This window comes from Echeneis naucrates, chromosome 1 (genome assembly GCF_900963305.1).
Source record: "Echeneis naucrates chromosome 1, fEcheNa1.1, whole genome shotgun sequence".
NCBI lineage: Eukaryota > Metazoa > Chordata > Actinopteri > Carangiformes > Echeneidae > Echeneis > Echeneis naucrates.
The window spans coordinates 12,176,935-12,199,292 of NC_042511.1; the positions used below are offsets into that span (position 1 = coordinate 12,176,935).

The 22,358-nt window shown below is 42.7% G+C and overlaps 1 protein-coding gene across 2 annotated transcripts in view; it reads left to right on the forward strand.

Moving 5' to 3' along the window:
* The first annotated feature begins 7,072 nt into the window (after positions 1-7,072).
* The window catches only part of add3a (adducin 3 (gamma) a), a 36,876-nt gene continuing 21,590 nt past the window's right edge, over positions 7,073-22,358 (forward strand). For both annotated transcript variants that reach the window (XM_029500872.1, XM_029500881.1), the window contains exons 1-2: positions 7,073-7,457; positions 12,973-13,217. In XM_029500872.1, coding sequence (XP_029356732.1) covers positions 13,023-13,217 — 195 coding nt within the window. In that variant the 5' untranslated portion in view covers positions 7,073-7,457; positions 12,973-13,022. The remainder of the gene's footprint in view (positions 7,458-12,972; positions 13,218-22,358) is intronic.

Here is a 22,358-nt window from a genome sequence, read left to right on the forward strand (position 1 = left end):
ATTCCTTTTGACATTTTGTCAGGTTCAGGAGGGTCCCAGTGGCTCCTTCAAAATCTGACCATTAAAGGCCAATCTGAACGAAAGGTAATGTAAGTCTTTCTAGCACAAAATTTCAGAAAATATTTTACTGATTCTCTCCTTACCTCTCTAATACGCAATTTAAGCAGGATACTTTTTAGCGAATCAAGTGGCAACATGAAAATCTATCGAGCGCCAAACTGAAATATGAAAGCCTGTGTCTACAACCAGAGGACCTGATGTTGTTGTCAGATTTTGTTCTCTTGTTGTGTTGACTCAAAGGAGTATAGTATTCTGTTGTCAGCGCTGAGTAGCAAAGGTGCATGTATGTGTCCATGAGGTTATGCTCTGATTACAGTGCACAGGTATATCAGGCTCTGTTTAAAATGGGTCTGGGTCCCCATACAGAAATACACAGTGCAGAGTGTGCCTGAATGGGACTTAATTTTTTTAACAGGCTTTGTAAACAAATGTCAACCTCATAAATCACAACCATTCATATTCTAAATATTTCAAGAGATAGTTAATATTTAATTCTAGAATAAATTCTCACCTGCTCTTTCTTTCTGTCATGCTGAGGCCTTTGAAATGTGATGTGACGTTTACATTGTTGAAGCTAAGCGTTCACTGAATTCAATTGTGTGAGTTTGACAGCAAAAGAATTGACTCATTTTTAAATAGACACCATTTGCAGTTGATATGCTGCGTTTTATGTGCCAACACTCGCTACCAAGACAGGAAATTATGAGGAAAAATAAACTGGTAAACATAACTAGCTAGGTCTTTTTTGTATTTCCTCGGCGATTTGTTCACTGAGGGCTTCTCAGCTGTTGTTCACCTTCACTGGGAGTCACGCATTTGACCCAGGTGACGACTGGATGGTGGCTCCATATTGTCGTCGCCAAGCCTTGTTTCATCCACCTCAACTGAGGCAATGAAGAAAAAGCTACGAGTCACACAACACACGCGCAAGTGTGCATGGACCCTGTCTGTTTTTCCCGTCTTCTTTCCTGTCTCTAGGCAGAGGCAGGCTGAGTGCATCCCTTTTACTGTGCGTCTTCTCCTCGCTTGGTAACTGAGCTGCTCAGACAGTGAGAGAATTGTTCCCAGTGAGCGCTTCAGGAAGTGAATCTGAACACATCTCAGTGCGTTAAACATTAGCTGCTTTCTAAATACCTCTTTAGCCCTCAAACATGGATTAGTGCCTTCTTAGGATCACTCCCATATAAGCGTAAAACTACACTGGCTGTTAAGAGCCTGATAAACACTGGAGTGACAGCTTTACAGTGGGTGGGTGTGCACGTTTTTGTGTGTACATCTGTACATCAGGTAACGCGTTTCAGCGCTGGAGGGTTTAAATAAATGGTCACAGCAACACAAAACACCAGGAAACCTTTTGAAAGTGTCACCCCCATTTCTCAAAAACACAGGTTTTCCTTCTACCTGCGGTTGTTGCACTTGGTTGCTAATCGAGACTTTCATTGTGTATCTACTTTTGAACATTTCCCAGTATGCAGTCAAGAAGGCTGCACTGGACACGAACCACAAATCAGTGAGTGTCTACTATTGTGGAAGGTCTTTTGATGGACTGTGCAGATGAAGTATACAGATCACACCATTCAAAGGAGCTAAAGTTTGATATACCATCCCTATCACCAGCCACAGGCCTAAATTTAAGTCCAGCAGTTCATGGCTACCTTGTAAAAATGATAGAAAATAGATCTAAAGTGTAAAATTATACTTGTCAGTGCAGACATCCTGTTTGAGTTAGAGCTTGGTATGTTGGGACAGCGATGCTTTTATTGGAAGGATTGCACAGACCCGTCTTTGCACCTGCTGTTCGCAGATTTAATTCTTGATTTTTTTTTTCTTCTTCTTTTTCTTCCTCCTTTTACAGAAGTAGTTTTAGGGACCTGATATTGTGCATACTGGCTCTGTGTCATGGCTTACAGGGACACTTAATGTGATGGGGCCATGCTTGTGTGATAAAATTGGGGGAATACCTCTAGGTGAAGTTGAAATATCTCAGTGATGGATGCAAGCATCTCGGTCGGCTCTCTTGTTTTGGTTGATCCAAATTTCCCCTGCAGGTTGATTCGTGAAGCAAACCTGATGTTGCAAATAAACTTACCCTTTGCTGTTACAAAGAGTTATTTTTGAGGCTCTTGTGTGGTTTCATGCTGTCCTCCAGGGATCAACTTGACCTCTATGGCATGGGAGAAAATGGCGTTTGAAGTAAAGGTAGTCAAAACAAGCTTCATTAAGAAAAAATACTTCTCTAATGTCAGTGGGGTCGCCTTACAACCATTAACTGAATGAGTTTTATTTTTTTAAGAATTACCACATCTGTCAATTTCCCCTCTGTGGGGTCCCCACAGCTCTTGGGAAAACTCAGAATTCCCAATAATGAGCTAAAGTGTTTGTACATTCCTGAACAGTTAGCATCAGTGAACGTACCCCCCTTGCTCTTCTCTTGTTACTGCTTGCCGTTTGGTGGGAAATGCTGATAGCAGAGCTTTGGCAGTAAACGGATACTAGCCCGCTTGCAGCCCAACAGACGCTCAGGTCTTCCTCTGTTTTGTTTTGTTTTTGTCCATGGCTTATCACAGGGGTCAAGGAAAGGATGACTTCAACAGAAATATGGGATTACTTAAGAGCACTGTGGTTTTCAGAGGACTCATTAATCATCAAACTTGTATTCAAGCATGTATTCACCCTCCTGACTTCAGTTCAACTTTATCTGTAATGTAACGTCACATGAGTCAACCTAAATCAATAACAGTCATTTGGGTTCCCACTGATGATTAGCTATTGCCAAGAGACAAGCCTGTTTTTATTGACCAGAGAGACATAGATGCTTGGACACTGTCCTGACACTGTCCCAGATGTGCAAGTTCCTCTGAAAATTACACAAGCTAACCCTAACTCAACCCACATAGATTTGATTGGCCGCAATCCATCATTCCACAAGGTGTTGTGATGCATATAGATTGTGTGTGTGTGTGTGTGTGTGTGTGTGTGTGTGTGTGTGTGACTGAAGTTTAGTATAAAGTGCTGAGATATGCACCAACATCCAGGAGGAGGGGAGAAGCTGGTGGTGAAGGAAGGTTGGTCTCTTTTCTGTGCCACTCTGTCCTCACTGCAGGTGAAGACACTGGATTGGATAATACAAAAGAAAATAATAATTATATATATAATATGATGATTCGATTTTGCTCCGCAGCATGTTTCTCCTGTTTTCTCACCAGCATTCCTGCACATCTATTGCACTGGAAAAATAATCACTGCCCCCTCAAAGCAGAGCGAACTGTCCCTTCAAGCTACTTCACATACAGGATGAGTTTGTGCGTGTGTGTGTGAGATCTCATATATCAGTATTCCTACTTCCTTCCTAAGTATTCTTATTGCTGTACTGCATGCAGAGTAGCAGAGTTTGTGGGAAAAGACAGTCATGTCATGTGGTGACAGCAGGGTGATAGTTCTTGTTTGTTGGTACAATCCAGCTGCAGCCCCCCGGACAAATCCCTCCTCATATTTCCTCCTCATGCATGTGATGCCACGAAGAAGAATCGGCCTGTTTTATTGCCAGAAGCATCAAGACCATGTCTGTGGAATGCATATGATTAAATTATGGTGTGCGCGTCTGAGTGCACGTCCGTGCATGCGTGCATGTGTCCATACCATCGGGATCATATGTCCCTGAGCTTTGTAGTATTTCAGACAGTGTCACATTGAAGAACAGTGAATCCTGCCTCATGAAAACTTGCAAGAAGACGTTACGGGGGAGAGAAAGAGAGGGACCAAAAAGATGGCCACAGATGTCCCTGTAGTGTTTTTGTCAAACTTCAAGTTGAAGTAAGGGTGAAAAGAGTGTTTGTGCGTTTCTTAGAAACAGATCGTTGGTCGTTATGGTTGAATGCAACATATAAAAATACAATAAGTCACTTTTCAGAATGTTCAAATTTAAAGTTCAAGCCACTAAAATTCACAAATATCTGTTAACTCAGTACACAACAATAAAGTCGGTACATTGAATTTGTTGAAGTCATGAAACCCAGTCGTACTTTAATATTCCAACTAGGGGTGTGCCAAAAAATTGATTCATAAAAGAAGAATTGATTCTCGTTTAATACGATTCAGAATCGATTTAAAATGTCCCAAAATCGATTTAAAAAAGTTAAATAAAACAAATCCGCAGGCTGTCTTCCTCCTTTTTGTATGCAGGCCATTCTTCTCTGCCCATGCTCTTTGGTTTTCTGCCGATTACTGACAGCTCCATTGAAGTACATGATAGTCAACCTCTTTGAGTTGAGCTCAGTGAGTGACTTAGCACTCAGACGGCCGCTTCACTGGTGGGGGGCGTGCTCTCGTCTGGTCTGGTCTGATCTAGTCTAGTCTCTACTCTCTGCAGGGTCCAGTCTCTGGTCTAGTCTGGTCTCTAGTCTCTGGGGTCGGTCAGTTTTAGTCTTTGGGGGGTTGTGGTCTCTGGAGGGGGGTCCAGTGTCTCTTCTGGTCTAGTCTCTAGTCGCAGGGGTCCAGCTTCTGGGGAGGTCCCGTCTCTGGTCTAGCCTCAGGTGGGTCCAGTGTCTGATCTGGTCTAGTCACCTTTCCTTGCTTGCCATCGCTCATTTACATTTGACCATGTTCAGGTGCCCCCACCGGGAATTGAACTGCGCCCTTCTTATTGCGGGGCAGCAGCCTTAACCACTGCTCAGGCCACCAGGCACATTTACATCAAGTCATCAATTCACCTAGACAAGTTCAGTTGTCCCCACCGGGAGTCGAACCGCACCCACTACGCTCAAGTCACCACATTTATTTATTCATTCATTCATTCATTCATTCATTGATGGGTAGGGGGGGTATGTATTATTAGTGACCCCTTCTGAGCATTTTCCCCAACAGACACATTCCTTTTTATTCCGTGGGAAAAAAAAATACAAACTTTTATGTAAAATGTCGGCCAGTTCTGTTATTCCGTGTTTATAATGAATTCTGTTTTTAATGTGATTCCGTGATCGTGGATTTTGCAGGGCCCTGTTTACAGAATGCCCGGGAAGACAGAGCGTGGCATGAGCTTCACAGTGTGCAAGGTTTACAGAGCTGACGAGCTTCATCTCTATTTTATCTGCCTCCTGTGTCAATCTGCCACTCGCACAGTCATTTTAAGTGTTGGTTCAAAGAGACATACCTCACCACTGGCAGTCTTCCCACGTGTGGGACATGAATCTTCATCAAGTCTCCTCTGGCCAACATCTTTGCTTCGTCCTCGTGTATTCATTAGATGCATTTATTTTCACTCTTGCCTGTATTGTGCTTTGTTCATCATCAACCTGAACAAATACAAAACTTCCACTATGTGTTTTTTCAATGTAAAACATAGCCGGAACCTGGATGAGACAATTTAGATTCAAGTACACATCAAGTTTCCTTTTGGCATGTATTTTGCTTCAGTGGAAATCTTGAGATGGGTTTGCCTCAATGCTTGTTGCCACAGTGTTGTAATAGTTTCTCCTGCAGGAGTCTAAATAAAAATTCCTTATCGTATAAGCTATCAGGTGATGGCAGTCAGCATGTCTGGCTTTGTTACCCTGGAGTTCTCAGCCTGCAGATCTTCTAACATAATCTAGAAGTCATATTTCATCATAAAGTGTCATACCAAAGAGAAATTGTAGCATGCTTTTACAAGACAGTTCAAAGTTCAAAATTCATCTTACTAAGAGAAACAGTAGGTCCCGTAAGAGGAAACTGCACTGCTGCACTGATCCAGGAAAGAGAGGGCATTTCATTCATTAAAGTAGATGCGGCTGTCACTTTAAACCTAAATCTGTAACTAAAAGAATCCTATCGGCTTTGCATCCACTATCATATGGCTGAATGTAGTATTTGCATCCACATGCAAATTGGCAGAAAGTTTGTTGCAGTGAAAATCAAACAGTGTTCGATTTTCCTCTAAATGTGTAACCTGTGAATTGGACGACATCCAAGTATTACAAGCGAACGCGTGTGTCACAGGACCGTCTCAGACCTGGCTGGACATGAGTCATTTCTAATCTGTGTTCAGGTGGACAGCTCTCTGCACATACCGGCATGAGAGCGTATCTCTACGTGCATCTGAAGTAAATGCTTACATTTTACGATTTTTTTTTTTTTTTTTTTTTCCCTCAGATTTTTTTAAGAGTTAAGTAACCAACAGGCAGAAAGCCATCCGACAAAATAGTTTTGTCTCAGAGGAATACAGAACGAATTCTTTGAGTGCTGTCAAGATCGTTTTTGAGTATCAGTCAGATAAAGTAGAACTTGTCAGTTGAACTCATAGCCTCCAGTGAGACATAATCAGCTGTAGCACACAAACAGAAGAAAATGGGTGTGAGCAAAGAGCTGTGATTTAAGACAGGTTTGCCTCAGGCAAGACTGAATGGCGAACAACCTTTATGCAGCTGACTCCAACCTCTGACCTGGGATCAGTAAATTGTTACCATTTTAAAGTCGTTGTGGCGGCGTCCTCTGACTTTTAAAGGCATTTGGTAATTCACATGAGCGCAGTCACATTACTTTGATTCGGAAGGGCATTGTGGGCCATGAGGTTTATGGTGCAGCAGGTTGTGTCGCTGCGTATCCACCGCTGCCAGCCGAGCTCATAAACAGTGACCTTTAGTACAGTCGCCTGGAGGGGGTGGCTGGGCAGCGGGGGGTGTGAATGAGAGACATAAAGGGAGAGAAGGGGAGAGAGGTTTGTGGAATGTGGGAGAGGGAGAGAGACCAGAAAGTGAATGGATCAGAGAAAAAAAGAGATGTGGAGGGGGGGGGGGACTAGACTGGAGAGACAGAGACAGAGAGAGAGGAGGGGCAGGGAGGAGGAGGGGTGATTAGTGTGTGTGAGCCTGAGCTCTGATTGGTCTGTCTACCACTCTGTATGTGTGTGTTTGCCCGGATCTCTGTGCGTACGTGTGTGTATGTGTTTGTGCCAGTGGGCGGAGGATTAAGCTTTCGTCACGTGTTCCCTTTAGCTTCTTTTCCACACAAACGCACACCCTCTTTCGCAAAGGGTTCACACATGCACACACACATATCCTCTCGCATATACACTCACAGCTGTTGATACTTCTCCCTCTGATGAACACCCAGGCTGCCGAGGAGCGGAGCTCACTGGACTCTGGGAGATTCTGCTGAGTGCTGGCAGCTTGACCTGAGAGCGTTGATATGGAAACTCTGAAAGGACGAGTGAACTGACTGGTTCTGCGATTGCAGCCTAGCTGTCCCTTTCTGTCTTTCACCTCCTGCTCTTTCTCCCAGCCTGTCTCATCTCTCTGGCTTCTCTTTTGAGCGTTGGAGTTTTGAGAAAAGACAGAGAGAAAAATAGAGACATGTGCTTTGCCCCAACTGCCGATTACTACTGCCGGTTCTCTCCCATTCACTGACCAAGGAGGACAAACAAGGTTGGTTGTGCTTGGCTTATTTGTTTTTGTGCTAGTTTCACGTGTCATTACCCGGTAGGAGATTTGGAAGACTGCTCCTGCCTCCTCTGATTATATCTCAGTAAACCGAGTCCCATTCATTTCACCTAACGAGAACCCAGCTTCTCTTGCATTTTGAGTTCCCAACGGATCACCATCCCACCAGTGACAAGTAGTTTTAGGGGAATTCCATAGTTGTGTGGCTGCACAGGCATTCACACATGCCAACGCGAACTGGTGCACTGTAAACACGCTTGACAGTAACAGTGCAGTGAGTGTGGGCACCTTTAGCTACTCGCTGTAATCTCTGCAACAGCAACATACTGTTTATGAAGAAAGACACTGCTGAAGAATTAGTCCTCACGTAAATTTTTGTTTATGTGTAAATAATTCATTTAGAGGGATTTCCAGAAATGTAGTGTGTCGCAACCTGAGAATTGCTGTCTCCGCCAACCGATAGTTGCACAATGAATAAACACCAGAAACTACGATCGGTTGCTTCCATGTGTGAGTTGGTGGGAAAATGCTGAGTGCTGGCACATTGGTGGGCTCTGGGGAAGGGTCTTCCTCGCCTCATGCTAAAGCCTCTGGTGGATCTGTAAGCTGCTGAGCATTAGGCTCCAGTTTCACTGCTTCATTTGTCATGCAGTCATGTTAAGGCACGCACACACCTACTCCCATCGTCCGTGTGTGCATGTGTTTCGTTCACACGGTTTACTTTGCACAGCACAGTGTGTGCGCTCGCTCTGCCACTTACAGTGTGCAGTGATATAATTAGCCTACGTTCAGATTCTTTCCTGGTATTGTTGCTGTTGAGGTTGAAATACAACCCAAAAGGCTGTTCATCTATTTTTAGGGGTGGCAGCTCATACAGACTCAGGCAGCCACGCTTTGAAGCTTCCTCCAGGCAAGATAAGGATATGAGGTGTGAGTGAGTGAGTGGCTGGTATCAGTGGGCCTTTTGTGTTTACTGCCTAGAATAACTGTTGTTATTGCTGTTGTTTCTCTTTCTTGTATCTTGTAAACAATTTTACAGCATACAACAGGTGAAGCCAGATTAAGTCGGAGATACTGAAACAATAGTCAGAGAGGTGGTGCCATACCTGAGAGACAGGACTGGACAGAAGGATGTGTCCACAGATACATAAGTAAACTGTGTTTCCAGATTAGCTGGCCATCCTCAAATGACGATGAGGAGTTGCTTTGTTTGAGCAGCTGGCTCATATCCAGCTGCAAATGTCAGAGGACTACTGAGGTATTAGGGGGGAGCGCGCTTTCTCAGAGATGTACTATAAGCTCCCATAATGGAGATAAAGGCGGGAAAGTAATAGTATCAGAGGGAAATGACAAAAAAAAGACTGGAATAATGTCGCTCTACTGGTTTCACACGCTTTTACCTGCAATTTGAATCTGTCTGCTGCAACATGTCAACATGCCTAGCCTCAAACTGATTTACCCGTGCATACACTTGGTAAGGTCAGCACATAATTGCAAGCATGTGTTCCTGCTAAACTGATTCATTAACACGTTGATTGACAGAGTTTAAATCAGTAAATGTTTTAGGTATCGCTTGTTGATCACTTTTCAAGCTAAAATCCAAGATAAAAGTTTTTTAGACCTCTTCATTGTGAGCTTTTGTTTAATTTGATCTCTGGGGACTGCACCTTGAAGACGCCACATTGGACCCATTTTCAAACAGCTTTATTTCTTTTTTTCTTTGTTTGCTATTTTCTGACATTTTAGAGCAAAAAATAAAGCTCCAATAAATAATTACTGATTAATTGATTACTTGGGGAAAGAATCACAAGATCAACCATGAATGAAAACTTTCATTCATTCATCTTCGATCATGTATCTGTTTCCGGGTCACAGTGGGTGCTGGAGCCAATCCCAGCTCTCTCTGGGCGAAGGCGGGTCACCCTGTACAGATCACCAGTCCATCACAGGGCCAACACACAGAGACAGACAGAGACCAACAACCACTCACACTCAGACCTACAGACAGTTTAGAGTGACCAGTTAACCCAAACATGATGTCTTTGGACGGTGGGAGGAAACCCACGCAGGCCTGAGAATCGAACCTACAACCTTCTTGTGGGGCAACGCTGCTAAACCCCTATGCCGCCGTGCTGCCTCCATATAAAAACGTTTGGGCTAAATACTAAAGGTTACCTCTTACGCTGATGTATCTTGGTTCTGGTAACTTTGGCATCATCGTGAATTGTCCAGATGGTCAGAATGTCCAGTGACACTCTGACTTTTTACCTTTGAACTTCTTCGACTGTATCATTTTATTAATTCATTTAAATTTAAAAAAAAAAAAAAAAAAAAAATATATATATATATATATATATATGTGTATATGTATATATATATATGTGTATATGTCATCAAAATATTTGCCCCTAATGTGAAAAGGACTATGTTTCAACAACACAATCGCTATCAGTAACCACTATGCTGCTGTGCTGCCCTGAATGAAAACAATTGAGTACACTATCTTTTTGTTGGTTTGATTGATTGATTTATTGATTGATTACAATCAATCAATCGTAAAGAAATCGGCACAGTATATGATATATTTGTGTCTATCACGCAGTAAGAGGATATTATTGTCCGGAGGTTAAGGCCAGGTTAGAGAGAGGCCAAATGTCTGTGACTCACACTTTTCATCAGTAACTCCTAGTAACCAAAAGCACGTTCAGCAGCATTTGGATTTATGGTGTTCTTTAAACAACTATGTATAGATGAGAAGCTTTTATCGGCAGCTTCACCACAGTGAACATAGCTTCAGGCTGCAGAGCTGCTCAGTGTGGGTCACTAAAGGTCATAGGGTGAGAGGTTGCGTTCACCTTGCCCCGAGCAGCATTTGCTGCCCAGCGCCCTTCAGTAAACACGGCCTGCTCTGTCTATCTGCTGTAGTTTAATAGAGTTTGAATCAATTACAGTACAACATTGTTCTCCTCAGTCAGCTCTGGCTATTGGGTTGTTTTATTCAAGGAGCTTTTCAAAGCATCACAAATCTGCAGTGAGGCCTGAGAGCTGAATTCAAACACAGATGCTGTAATGCTTTGGCTCATTCTTTCTCTGATTAATTTTTCACTCTGACACACACACACAAAACCAACACCACCACTGCCGCCACAGACCCCCCCAAACGCCCTCCCAAACATCCCAACCGTCGATCTCTCTGGACGTGACCAGACCAAGAGGGTTTGGGACAGGGACAATGATCTATTGAAAGAGACGGCGGGGAGGTGGGTGTGTGCGGGGGACTCGTGCTGGGGACTGCTGCAGATGTATGTCTTGTGACAGAGCAGGGACAGGACGGTGTATGAAGAAGGAGGGTTTAGAACTCGGAGGGGGTGTGTAACTTTATTTTGGTTGACAGCACAGCTGTTGCTCACAGCTGAGAAGAATTCCACTCATTCAGCAAATTTGAGACATGACCTCCCGTCAATCACTGCTCCTTAGATGGATTTTTGACTTTATGATCAACATTTCATTTATTTTTAGACGAATTAGGCTGAATCGTGTCTAAGGTCCTCCTCCTTTCAGTTGCTCATCACCCCTGTTTTTTGCAGCACATCACAACACGGCTTTTGCATTGTGTTTGTCCATATCTGTTGTGTGCACAACCTCTCGTTGCAGGCAGGGTGGATGGAGGATGAATTCAATATCAGGTTACATCACTCAGCACTGTCCAGCTGACTTCAATTAAAGGGGAGTTATCATGTGGCTTTTATATAGTATAAATCACAGCTTCAGTAGGGGGATCAGGCCAAGAGCACAACGTTTACAGATAACACCACACGGGAAATAATGATACTACGGCATTTTACTCAAAATGTCATAATAGGAGAAAAAAAAAAAACCACAATTGGTCACACGCTCAGATTCCCAGGTTAGAAAAAGCGAGTGATTAAACAGTGAGATACCATTGAAGCCTGAGTAAGGCATTGTGATAAATCAAAGGTCTGATCATTGGATAACTCAACTTCCGTTGAGATATTTCACTTGAAAACATCGATTAATTCCTTTTGGGCTTTTTTAAATTTTTTTTGATGGGCAATTTAGAGGGAAGTTAAATGTTGTCACTTGCTTTTTCGCATTTTGAAGCTGGTGCAGTAATAATAATGTAAATGTCAAATCTAAGAAAGTGGAGACAAAGGTAGACTGAAGGATTTCCTGTAAGTCGCTGCTTGTTTGGTCTGCCGATGTCTCCTCTATACTCTGAGCTGTGTATCTTTCCACTAATCTCAACCATCTTTTTAAGTGGCATTTGACCTGAGTAGCTTAGCACCGTATGTTAAGACCAAATCACCGATCCAGCTCCCTGTTTTCCCGCCACAACAAGTCGGTAGCAGGAAAGGTTAAAAGGAGAAAATGTTCTGGCAGAGTAACCCTGACATTTTTTCAGGCTACCTGCTGTGTGATGACCGCTGGGCTTTTGAAGATGGAAAGCAGCGGGATCCCTTTCTTAAACTCTTTCTTGTTCTCATTCCTCCTCTTCTCAAGTCAAGGCACCATCTGGTGGAGATCTCATAAGCCCCGCCTCCACTTAATGCACCACCAGCTTATGGTCCACTATTACAACTGCGGCAGCAACTGCAAAGGATCCTGGAAAATGCTGTTTTATTTTTTATTTTTTTATTTTTTTCTGTCTTTGTCCAGGCTACATCTCTCTGTGAATCCACCTTTTGTGTCAGTGTCTTTCTCTTTTATTGTTTTGCTTGTTTGTTTTCAGGCCCTTGAAAGTTGGGGGATTGGATTAACTACAGCATATAAAATCTTTTCTAGTTATATTGCATTGTGGTTTGTCCCAAAGTCAGCTCTTTCACAAACATGATTAACTTTGGCAAATTTTCAAATTTATTTCCTCGTGCCTTTATTGGCTGTGTTCCTTGGCCGGACAATGAGACACTTAGAGGGCCAGTTGATTTCACTGTAACAATTCCTGTATCTGGAAAACTGGTTGTTGTTGTGCCAGCTGACCTGAGAATGAACAGCACTGCCTCGCCAGTCAAGGCCTGGGTGTGAAGAACAAAGCTTTTCCTGTCCTCCTCCTTTGCTTTGTAGCTGGTGTGTCACCGTGACCTGGTTGATGCCTACGTGCAGTTATGTCTATAAGAAGCTCTTTAATAAAGGCTTTGTATTTTGATTGGAGGTTGTTTTAAATAGAAGCAATGCAGGATTACAATTTAACTGATAAAATCTAATCTCTTCACATGTCTGTCCTTTTCTGTTTCGCCTTATCTCGATGGCCCGGTCCTTTATTCACATGCTTCATTGTTATATGCTATAAGTTTGAATCCTGATGTTTGCTGTTCCTCTTAGTTCTCCCTGCTTTTCCTGTGCAAAGAAATATGGCCAAACACTGAAGTGAATATGTTTTTGTTTTTTTTTGTTGTTGTTTTTTTTTACCGTGGTAGACATTAAGATGTTGCGACTTGCTTCTCACATGGTTTGTCCTCTCCATCTGTTTTATTCTCCTCAGGTGAGAGTCAGAGCAACAGCCATAGAGTGAGCGGGTGAGGTGCAGCAAGCATGAGCGCAGACAGCCTTCAAGGGGTGGTGACCACCCCTCCCCCTTCTGGAGGAGGGACCAAGGAGCGTTACTTCGACCGGGTCAACGTCAATGATCCAGAGTACATCAGGGCCAGGAACATGTCGCCTGATCTTCGACAGGACTTCAATGTTCTGGAGCAGAAGAAACGTGTCACACAGATACTACAGAGCCCTGTAAGTCAAAAAGCACAACATGGGACATGTCGATTTGAAATTAAACAAGACAATGTGATGACGTTTAACATCCCTGTCATCTCATGACCAGCAACTGGCATATTTTTTTTTTAAATAAGGAAATGCCCCAGGTCACATCTGGGGTCCTTCATTTGATTCAACCATCTTACTAAAAACCCATTTTCTATTTTCTACACAGGACAGTCCTGTTAATGTAAATTGAATACATTTTTGACAGTCTTGGCCATACTTATCACTTTAGTGGAAAATTAGGCTGCTTAGGCTGTACAGTGGAGTCGTGGTCAGGCGGAGAACAGCATGAAGGTGCTGAAGTTTAAATCTATGGGTCGGCTCAGGTTTTTCTCTGTAGGGTTTGCGTATTCCAGCAGTGACAGAGCCTCTAGGGGAGCAGGGTACTGTGCTGAGAGTGAATGCGTGTCCAGCCGTATTTCTTTGTTTCTGTGATTGGGTATTCTTGACTCAGCCGTGCATGCTGGATTATGCTGTAGTTTTCCATATCTCATGATCAACAGTGTCATTGACTGCGTGGATGAAAGGAAATTGACCAGTTATCCACAAGTGAGAGAAGTGAGAGAGATAAGTAATGCTTATTAAAACCACAGCTGAGCCTCAAGATTACAGCGGACCCAATGGAGAACTTTCTACAATGCAGGGAACTTTTCACCCCGCTGAGTAATAGTTTGAGTAATCACTTCTCATTTTTTCTTCCTGTTAGTTATTATTATTCTCCGCTCCTCTGATTTCTAAAGAGGCTACAGCAATGACAGCTGTGTTAATTGCGTTAATGTTGTGACATTGTGACACAATATCTCAGCAGTCAGTAGGCAGCTAAAGCCCTAATATGACCTGCAGCTACCACACCCTCCTCACCCTTACAGGAGCTCTCCAGGTGCCCCCCAGGCCAGCAGCACTCATGCTGGGTCAGGTTTTCGCTGAAACCGACAGCTCGGAGGGTGTGGGAAGTTTCAGCCAACACAAGTAACATCTATTTAAATGTTACTACTGCTTGAACTTGGGTGTTTTGGAGGTACAGTTAGAGAAGGGAGCCACAGTGGGGCCACAAAATCTAATTACTTGAGCACTTTGTTTCCTGTAAAGGCAAATTATGGGGCTCTCGTAACTACTAGCTGTTGGCTCGTCGTTGGGTGCACAGTGCAGAAAATTTAAATCAAATTTAGAGATGTGGTCAAAGAGGGCATAGGAGCGTATCATACTATTTGATGTTGGATTGCTGTTTCCTTTTAGGCTCTGGATGCACCTGCATCCCTGTCAGGTACGGTTGTCCTTTTACTCTACTGTGCCCTTTGTACAGTTTCATCACCTTGTGTGGAAAACAAGCTCCCTCCCCTTCAGTCCAGCCTACACTGTGTTGCGTGTATTTGCCCAGCTCTATTGACACAAGGCTGGTCTGTGACTGAGGTGCTTCTCACTGTTTATAGAGGGTTTTTACCTTTGGCAAGGCAAAGTGTGTGTACATGTATTTGTATGCATTTGTAGTTTGAATTACTATGAAGCGTCGGATACCCTTTGGCGGCTTTAGAGTCAGCAGAGACATGGTAAAGTTATGGTAAAGTTAGGTAAAGGCTAAGGTTAGAAGTTGCTGAGGCAATAAATGTCCCAAAGGCAAGTTCCTCTCAAGCACAGTAACACAAGCCTGGAAGTGTATGATTGATATTGGGTCGTGGCTGTTCTGTGGTTTGGCCTGTTCTTTTTTTTTTTTTTTTTTTTAGCTTTAAATGTGATCCACATTATGCACATGCCCGGTGTGGTTGTCTTGGCACGCTGCGTTTTGAGCCAGATGTCTGGAAGGGCAGCAGCATGGTGCTGCTGATGCAGGTTTCCACCGGATACTCTTTGTATGTCTGTCCTTGTATGTGTGATTAAGCACCACAAGTGCAGTTAGGGGCACGCAAATGAGTGAGTACATTTAAGGGCCTTGCTCTCTGCAGACTACAGGGAGCTTTTGAGGCTCGTCTGGGTTCGAGTGTCACTGGTATGTTTGGTGTTGAGTCTGACTCTAAAGGGTGGATACAGATATTTTGAAAAGCTGTTTAGGTTTAGCTCAGGTTCAGTTTGGCTGGGCATTCGGCAGGGGACCACACATTTTAAGACAAACGGGGTCGGTGGCAACAACGACTGCGTCAGGCTCAGGTTGGCTTCAGAAAACAAGACAGCACCTGTAAGGGATGAGTCAGGTGGCGCTGGTTGCTAAGACTTGGGTTGGGTCTAGAGAGATATGGGTGGCAGTTTGTCTTTCACAGTTGACTGCATTTGATCCTTATCAGCAGCAGTTCAACAACTTGAGAAGCAGTGACCGAGCCCAGCGACTGCAGTGCAAGGACGCTGCAGTTTGTAGTGTGGTCCTACGTATTAACAGAGTTGGAGAGTTTATTTTGGAGAGCCAGCTGAGTAGCGAATCCGTTCTTTTGGGCGTTTTCAAGTGCAACATGAAAGCACGATATGGTTCTAGTCAGTTTTACTGCTTGGTGAAGTCAGTGGATTTCTTATTAAATCACAACATTTCAAACTGAAATGATTTGTCAATTATAAAAAAAAACAAAACAAAAAACATTCAACCATTATTTTATTCAATTTTATACCAAATTAAAATTCCAAATTGAGAATATATTATTCATACCTATCAGCTGGTTAAAAACACAGCTCGAAAAGAATGTTTGATGCAAAATTAATCAGGTGGTAATATTTGGTGTACAGATTATCCTGCCGCACCCAAAAGCTCCTGAAAAAGGAGACGATACCACTTTAAGTCTGTTAATTATCACCTGAAATAACTGTCATTATACTGACTGTATGTCATAGATGACCCAGTATCATTACTTACACGCACCACTTATTGCTGTGCTTGTTTGACATACTTATGTGCACTTTGCATTTTTCCCGCTTGCTGCGGTTTTGAACGTGGGCCAGCGAGCTCTCAGCCAACACTAACAGGTGGCTCCCTGTGGGCCGTAGCCTGTTTGCAGCTCTCACATCAGGGCAGTTGGCCGTACAGTGCCAGTTTACTCATATTCAGCTACAACAACAATAACAAGTGCATGTCACCAGCTGGACGGGGACACGTGTGCTCCTTTCACATTGTCTCCTCCCTGTCATTTTTATTTTTTCTGTCTTTCTCAATCTGTTGCTCCACAGTTTTCAGCTACAACAAAAACACCAACAATATGCGTGTGACCAGCTGGATGTCCACTCATGTGCCTCTCCCTTTTCTCTCCCTCTGTTTGTTTTGATTCCAGTGTTATGGGACTAGTGGCGGCTCCAGATTACATGTTTCCTAGCGCTCAGATGGCAGGTTGTATTTAAAGTCGGCCCAATATAGACCAGGCAGGACTTCAGCGACTCATTCATGCAGCCGTGTTTACCTTTAGCAGTCAAAGGCTACAGCTGAACCCTCCACCCTCAAACCCCTTTCAGTGTCTTTTCATCTCTTCACAATGTAGTCACTTCCATGGATTGTATCCAACAACAATATGCTTAAAGACAACAAAGCACAAAAAGTAAAAGGAAGTAGATGAAAAATTAATGGCGCCTCAGATCTTATTAAACATGTAATAAATAAATATTCTGCCCGGGCCTTCCATGCATTTTACGGCATTAACACAGATATAATCACTTTGTGCCTGAAAGCAGCAGGTGTTTTCATCTTTTTATGGAAATGGAGCAACAAAATCCTCACGATTTTCAAATATCAAATATCTTTGCAGGTTAATTGTCTTTTTGTCATTTTTGCACTTCACTGGACCTCTGGAAATATATTTACTACCTTTTATATTACTTGGTATATTTTGATTATTAAAATTCAAGATGGGGAAGTTAGTTTTTTGTTTTTTGTTTTGAAGCGGATTTCAGCTACATTTTCAGCGTTTGCTATGACATGCAAGAAGGTTTGTGAGACATTTCATGTCTGAGAAGGAGCTTGCGTACAAAGCTCGGCTGCAAATCCAAAACTCACAAAGTCACAAATTGGTAAATCACGATACTAATTTGTTAATATCATGATTTTAATGTGTTAATATGTTAAATTCATCTCTCTATAACTGCCAGTAACTGGCCTGCTGTGTCTCGATTTGCAACCTAGAAGTTCAAAAGGTCAAAAGCTCTACGAAGCTTGAGATTAAATCAGATGAAATCAAATTTGAGTTATGATTCCACATGTTGCTTCTATTTTCTGCATCTCCTTTCCTGCTATTAGATTTCCCTCTCCTCTCCTCCTCCTCCAGTGTGTGGCCCAGTTTGTTCATCATCCACAGAGATGATTTACTTAGTGGTAAATTTACTCAGCGCCATTTGCACTGGACTGTGGTTTTCAGGGGAAGTGCACGTTTTCTCCTCTTCCCTCCCATTTGCCAGACACATAAGTGGATAATTTATGGTGCTTTGGCAGGTTCTTTTAACCCTGATGCAAGGCAAATGTAACATGTTCCTTTCTTCTTTTTTCGCTGTCCGAAGGTCAATTTTGGTGTAACAATACCAAAATGAACTCACTCACTCAATCAAAATTTGCTGTTGAAATTAACACTACACTGAGGTTTTTTTTTTCTATGCCGCAGTCTTTCCCTTCAGAGCCCTTTGTTTAATTTTGGCATTTCACAAAATATCAGCGGTGGAGCAGTGCCCTCAGATTTGGCAACAGACTGAAAAGTTAGTCGTTCGTGTGCAACCTTAAAAGGATCGGCCAGCAGTTAGAAGAATACCCAAGGTGCTTAGAAAGCAGGCTTTACACTAGTGAAATCAACCACAGACAGCCACAGACAGAAATGTTTAAGCCATTAAGAAAAGTAAATGGATTTTTTTTTTTGGTGAAACTGGTGCATGAACATATTTGGAACTGGATATCTGCCAATCCAAAGTGTTAGTTCAGTGTCAGTGCCGAACTGACCTGACTGTGCAGTTAGGTATCGACCATGATGAGACCAATTCACACTAAATACAGTTTCAGTGTCATTTTCAAATTCTAGGTTTCCCCTTCCAGTCACATTCATGGAGTCATGAGCAGCTTGGCCTCACATTGCCTCACCAAAAAAAAAAAAAAAAAAAAAAACGATTCCAGTGAGCTTTACACATGCAGTGTTGAATTTGATAGCTAACTCCAACTTGTATTGATGCACAGTGTATTTTCATCCACTCATATAGCTGTGTTATCGTTATACGCTGATACAGCCTCTTGTCAGTTTTGAGGAATATTCAATACAGCTAGGGTAAATGATCTCCTGTGCTCAGCGTCTCCTGCACTTTCTGTCAGGGTTAACAAGTTCATCCCTCAAGAAAGAGGCCAGAGACATTTATGCAGAGCAGGGAGAAATTACAGTCAGAGTTGAGGACCAGCTTCACTCATGCACACAGGGTTAGGTGGGGCGATGGGGATCAATAGCACTGGCAAGCTTGCAGACAGACAAGCTCCTACTTTGTAACACCATCATTAGAAAGAAGAGCATTGTGCTGACAGAAGCTGTGGCTGAAGTTGCAGGACTCACCTGGTCTGTGTGTTTTTCTTCTTCTAGGGTAGTATGTGTACCAGTGTTGGCCTTACAAGGTTCATCTATCCATTTGTGTAGGTTTCAAAAAGTCTTTTCAGACTCCAGTGTGGGTATGCTCTTACTTTATCGGGCCAGATGAATGATGAATGAAAATGAAATGATCTCCAAGACACCTGAAAGTGCAGGCTGAAGTGTGATATAGTTGAAAAGAAAAGTTTCATGGATATAAGAAAGAAAAGGTTGAGATTTTATATGTAAAAGGCAAAGCCTATGAAATACTTACTTTCTCAAAACAACCACATTATCGCAACATTTCTAGTGAAACTTTCTGTAGTGAGTCAGGTAATTTCAAATTAGGACACATGCATTTGTGGCGTAATGCAGAAACCATCGTGAGTGACGCATAGTTCTTTTTCAGGCAGAAAGAACAGATGTGTAGGGTTGACCTTCCTCTGACAAAGTTGTAAAAGGTCCGGTCTTCCTTTCTCACAGGATGATGCACAGCAGTTTAGCTGTCACCTGAATTTACAACAATAACTGCAGAAACAAGAGAATCAAAAGAAAAGGAAACTCTGTTGACACAAACTCTTGGAGGGTTTGAAACTTCCTGTTAGATAATAAGAAAAGTTTCTATTGTCCCTCACGAAATCTGAATCAGATGCAATATGCACATAAGGTATTATTGTTCAACATATGCCCAACAGCGAGGAATGGCAGCAATCAGGACAAGATCCTGATACTGTAGGTAATGGCCATAAGTAATCCTGACAGACAAGGCTTTCCAGTGAAATTAAAATAAAGGCAATATTTCTAAAAAAGAACCAACATAGGACTCTAATGTCATATCGCACTGAACCTCAGATGGATCACTGTTTGATTTCTCAACTCTGCTTTTTGTTATTTTGAGTAAGTGCCCGTGGTTTGCCGCTCTCTCCACTATCAGGCTCTGACTCCTCCACAGAGGAATTGGACAAGCTCCATTCTGCATGTTGACTTAATTCTCTGCTGCAGTTCCACTTTGAAAGATTAGCCTCTGCCATTTTGGAGCAGTCACAGAAACACTTCCTCATTTCCCTGATTGGATCGCATTTATTATAAGCTAGGTTTAGATGGGAAGAAGATCCGGTATTTTTCTTTTTTACTCCAAGGGGGAATGTGCCATAACAGTAACCATGTCACGTGTCTTCTCGCTTCCTGTCTTTGGGTTGAGGTGGGCTGTGATTAAAAAGACAAGAAGGCACACACAGCTAAAAAAAAACCACACTTGATGTGTGATGTTGTTTCCATTGCAGATGTGAGGGTTTTGCCTAAATATTAATGATACAATCCATTTTTTGCCCATGGATTAATCTGTTTAGATGATGGGAATCAAATCCCTGCTGTTAATCTTCTTGGGAAGCAGCGGATGCCTGGTGTGTGTGTGTGTGTGTGTGAGAGAGAGAAGGGGGTTAAAGGGGTCAGTCTGAGGGATGACCATGCCAAAGAATGATCAAACGACTCTAGCTCTACAGTGCTAGAGTCGCAAGAGTCTTTTCTAGCATCTTTCAGTAAGTTGTTTTGGTTTACAGCCCCCCATTCCTGTTTCGAATCAGCCTCACTGCTCTAATAGCCTTGTTTTCAATGGAAAAACTATGAAAACATACACTGAGCCTCATTTACACAGCTCAAACTGACAGATAGTGAAACGTTGGCGCTGAGCTAGGGAACAAAAAGGAATATTTGCCAGCAGATTCTGTCCCTTGGCAGTAAGGGAAGAGCTAAAACAGAGTAAATATTGGTCTTAATAGTGTTGGTTATGAACATTACTTCTAATGGATGCTAAAGGTTCTTTGCATCTGCAGGCTGTTTAAATAGCACCTATAGGCGAACAAGGTTGTATTACTTACTTAAAAGGGGTAAAATGTCAGACTTGTATTTGCAGTGTGTACCACTGACCCCCAGTGGTCTGAAAAAACAAACAACAAACAAACAAACCAAAAACCTGATTGGATCTCATTTGTTTCTAGGTGGCATTTTGTGGGAGTAGTTTGTGCCAACAGAGCTGACCATGTCGAGCTTGCAAGAATCCTTCAGCACGGGCTCAAAACAAAACCCTTTCTAGTGGAGTCACACAGACTCTCCCTCAGGGTCTGTTCTCTGGCTCCACTAAACTGTCTTTAACATTGTGGCTCCACTGTCAGTGCGATGGTACAACGGTCTCTGAAGCACAAATACCCACAACAAGAGCACTAACAAATAAAAAAAAAGGGGGAGAAAAAAAAAACAAAAAACCTCAACCCGCCACTGTCGGACATCCACAACAGGCCAGTTTCCAGAGCAACTTGGCCATTAGCAGCAGAGGAATGTCTGGCCTGGGTTCAGAAGCAGTGGTGCTCTGGGGCTGTATGTATCCTGACACAGAGGGTGGGGGGTGAACTGTTTCGTTGGGTTGGTCCAGTTTTAACAAAACATCCCCACATGGCCATAAAACCAAAGGCCCTAACTCCATTCTCGTTACACTAATGGACTGTCCCATGGGGTAACTGGAGGGGATGTGGGGGGCCGAGACAAGGGGAAGTTGTGTGTCAGAGATGTTTTTATGCGCGGACACAGCTCTGTTGGGAACATGTTGAGTGTTGCATAAGTACTGAGATCAAGTAAAGGCATGAATATTTGATGTTGTGCTGTTAAAGGAGTCATTATATGAAAGCAGGGTTGTGGCCTGTTTTTACTCCTGCTGTGATGCTTTTGCAATAACTGGATTTAAATTTCCTCCAGGAAGTCAAATTATTAGAATTTGCCTGTTAACTCTGGCAGACAATAAAGTGCAGTGAATTTTTTATGAAAACGTTGAAACATGAAAACACGATTTAAGTGTTCGGGGGGGGGATGACATTTCAGAGTGGCAGACTTTGCATACAGACCATAGAGAAAAATCCTTCATTTATAAATCCAGACTGATAACCAGGCTGTTGGAACAGTCCTGCAAATCATTTGAAAGAACTGAGACAGCCAAAAGTTCTCTTACAGATAGTAACATTTTAGATGTTTGCTGTTGTCTTACGGGTTTTGTTTCATGGCCAGGCAGGCTGGTTGGTTAAGATTTTTGGTTTCACACTAAGAAAATTCTTCATGAGGTAGATTAAGCTAAATGTGACCAGAGTAACAACACATAGTCAAACAGCTTTGAAAACAAAGATGGGACTTTAAAGGAATATATTCGTCTCACTGAGGCCGCGGTGGCTATAGGCTCTGTGTGTATTGATGTATTTGCCAGCAGTCTAATATCTAATAATTTATGGGACACGGGGAAGAGCAGTCACTGTTGAGATGCAGCGCTCCATGAGGACAAACATTAATAAATAAAACCCTACAGATGGATGCAGCAGAGGAAACACCAGCTTTACATTGTTGCCATCATATCAGAACGTTGTGGAATATCCCTCATTTAGCTGAAGCACATGTTGTAAATGCATTACTGGGGCTCTCACGGATCTTGTTGTCCATAGGGTACAAAATGCAATGAAGAAAGGACTAGATACAGACACCCGAGATATCCTTGTGGCTCAGGAGATGTGAACTTTTCTTCCTCCTTTATCTCTCCTTTCTATCTTGCCACAGTTGTAAATCAAATATGTCCGATGGT